Here is a 3443-nt window from a genome sequence, read left to right as displayed (position 1 = left end):
TTCAAATGCTGTGAAATCACCCAAGTAGAGGTTTCATCCTGCTGCCCAAAGGGGGATGATGGACTTCGTCTGTCTAGGGATAGAGTTCAACATTTGAGCTGCATATTTTTATTAAACTTTTTTTGACCAGCTATTTCAAATTTTCCATACTTTTAAGTCTCTCCAATTCAGGGACTGAATATTTAGGTTCTTGTGAAAGGTACTCCAAATTGAGGATAGGGGGAAATGAACAATGCTGCATGTGCAAAATGTGCATAGTAATTTGGTAATGGTGATTAAGCATGATAAGGGCCTGTATGTCTGCATGTATTCAAATAGGGATACCATCGAAAACAATGCCCTAGCTCCAAGGTCAATGTCATAGACCTCCAAGGTCCCTTCCAGCTGTATTCTGATTGAGCTACACAGCAACAACATAAAGTGGTCCACCTGATTGTTATGGAAGAATATTATACTGAATTAGAAGGAAGAATTTTCATAATTCTATCATAATTCTACCCATATCATTTTAGTAAACATTCTTCAAAGAGAAAAATTACTCAAATATCATATTGACATACACGTATGTGTCTGTATTATGTGTAAGGTCTCAGAAATGGGCACAGTTTATATTTCTCCCTCAGGAATTTTCTATACTTGCAACATAGCTATGATTAGTTTTGGCTTGAGTGAGTATGGTGATTAAATTTATATGAGAATTAGTTTTAAAGTCAATAAGGACTGATGAAATGTTATAAATAAATTAGAGTATACTGTAAATCGAAATAAAAGGATCATTATATTGATCTTTATGATTCTAAACACATTTACGCCCAAGTGCTTCAAATACGTGATAAACACAGTCCTATTCAATAACAGATTAGTTCCAAAAGTGTGTTATAGGATTGCAATATAATTATAGTGAACTTGATTGAATTACAAGGCCCATTTTTCACATGTAAAGGCACATGAAATTATAATATTGTATAGCTAATACTAGAACATGTCCTATATCTTTCAAGGATGTTTTTATCATTATCACCCTGCTGCTGAAATTGAACTCAGAGTCACAACTGCAGCAAATTTTGCTTTGAGGCTAGTTAATGGAGAGAGAAAAGCTGATTGTCCTTCTAACTTTTTGAAGGGGCTTGATTTCATTAGAAACAAAAGAAAAAAGGAATAATATTTTAGCCCGGGGATGAAGATTATTTTTCTAAGTGCTAGATAGTAAGAAAGAATATTTTAGTCATAAAGGAGAGATTATTAACTTTTATGACTTAGAAAGATCCATATTCACAATTGCCATAAAATAGGAAAATTGTGAAGGTCTTTCTTGCCGGTGAATAGAAGGTAATAACTCTCCACTGGTAAAACAGTCACTTTATTCTACAAATGCATTTTAAATGCATGGATATGAATAGCTATAGAAACAGAATGAGCTTAGATTTAAATAGGAACTTCCAACACTTATAAGTGCCAATAGCAGCAGCTTAAACTTTTGAGATAATATTTCCTTTCCCCATCTCAATATTTAATATACAAGCTTGATCATTTCTATTTTGAAAGTTGCATAAAACTCAATTATTGGGGCCCATTATATTCAAGATTATTTTTTCTGGGTTTGATTTAGCATATTATATCTCCTTAAGTCTCATGATTTATAAAGTGTGATTTATAGATTAGTGTAATACATGAACCTGATATATTCAAGGGAGAAGTAGAACAGCAATTTGATGTAAAATTTTGCAAGCCAGAACAGTAAAGCTTTTGTTTTGTTCCATTTAGAATATTGCCTAGAGAATGGTACTTCTTCTGTTTGTCTAGCTCCATTCTACTGCTTTAACAATGTCTTCTTACAAAGGAAACCTACATCCCTCTTCTTTCTCTTCTCTTCCTGAAACTATGAAGATAGCGCAGGACATTTCACTATTTTGGAAAGAAAATTGAAGACATGGCCATGATTTGTGAAATGTTTGCTTATTTCTAGAATATAACATACAGTCTAAAGCATTAATGCTTGGCATTCAACAGTGAATGATGCCTCTAATCACTCCTTCATAAATAGATACATTAGCAGGCGCTGCTGTTGGTTTCATCACTGTGCAATTGGTTTGTTATTCTCTTTTCATCAATTGATTGCAAAACAATACCTGCAGTAAAATTCAAATTCTATCAAATAATAACAGAGAAATTGAAGAATAACCTCACATATTATGGACAATATAACTTGCTAAGGAACTTAAATATCATTGGTTGGACTAATTTATCAAGCAATTTATCAAAATACACAGAAGCTGACACTGGGCACCAACCTTGCAATTTTTTTTATTACTTGTCCCTATTACATCTTTTATTTTCTGGGACTTGGATCGTTGTTTAAATTCTCAGCCAGTAATCCTTTAAATCTGGCATATTAAGCTATATGCAAAATGCACCTCATTCCTTTGCTTCCAACCTATACTTTTTGTGTGTTGTGTTGAGCTGCAACAGCTTCTCAAATAATCAAGAAATGTCTACACTCCCTAAGCAATCCTGCATTCTTATGAAAGGCAATATAATTCATTTATGGGCCCAGAGAAGCATTTATAACCCTCAGTGTTATTTAAGCATTAAGTAGCATCAATGTTCTGTGGAATGTATTCATGCTTATGAACCAGAAGCTGTGCTTGGCATCTACATCATTCATAGTAGGATTCCATTTAAGTTGCTCCATGGTGTGCTGTTTGAAAGTAAAATATTCCTTATCCCTTCATTAATGCTTAATTAAAATATAGGATTCATCTCTGCTGATCTGCCAGTTCCCTGGCTGGTTCAAGAGCTACAAATAGGAGAAAAGAGGAGAAATGACCCCTTTTTATAAATTGTTTATTGTTTCAGTGCCCTTGATTAAACTATAATCTTTATCTCTTTTGGCCCCTCTTTTTCTCCTTCTCCCTCAATGCCCAGGTGGCTGGCTTTGGAGAAAATGTTCACTCAGCCTTCCTGAAAGCAATGCTCTCTGCAGGATTTAAATTGCCACGGAAGGGAATTCTGCTTGGAGTCCAGGTGAGCTGCTTTGAGTGTAGAGCAAAGAAATGTCACTGTAAAAGAGAGAGGTCGATTTATTTCTGGTTCTTCTTGTTGCTGTGTCCTATTGTATCATCAATATTTTTAATCGATGCAAAAACAAATTTTAAAATATGCTTTGCCATGAAATATTCCTGACTTGACATTTTTATATTTACCACGTAACATTTTTGAGCAAAGAACTATTTTCATCAAATTCTGAGAAGTATACAATTCAAATGCTATGTAGAGATCTATGGATAGTGTAGGAACTGACTTAAGGCAATCTGCTTAAAATATGGAAAAAGAAAAGTTTCTTGAATGTTTTAAGAGCTTCCTGTGAGAAAGGGCCTACAGTTCAGAGAATAGAGTACATGCTTATAATATCCTCGTTAACGTAGAGGGGAGGGAGGGAGGGA

General features: G+C 34.3%; 1 protein-coding gene across 1 annotated transcript in view; it reads left to right on the top strand.

The window, feature by feature from the left end:
* The window catches only part of CPS1 (carbamoyl-phosphate synthase 1), a 158637-nt gene that overhangs the window by 139936 nt on the left and 15258 nt on the right, over positions 1–3443 (top strand). The window contains exon 34 of the mRNA XM_015831044.2: positions 2926–3024. Coding sequence (XP_015686530.2) covers positions 2926–3024 — 99 coding nt within the window. The remainder of the gene's footprint in view (positions 1–2925; positions 3025–3443) is intronic.

This window comes from Protobothrops mucrosquamatus, unplaced genomic scaffold, assembly GCF_001527695.2.
Source record: "Protobothrops mucrosquamatus isolate PMUCROS unplaced genomic scaffold, P.Mucros_1.0 scaffold_253, whole genome shotgun sequence".
NCBI lineage: Eukaryota > Metazoa > Chordata > Lepidosauria > Squamata > Viperidae > Protobothrops > Protobothrops mucrosquamatus.
Note: the sequence above shows the minus strand (reverse complement) of the source record. Positions and strands in the feature narration are given on the sequence as shown.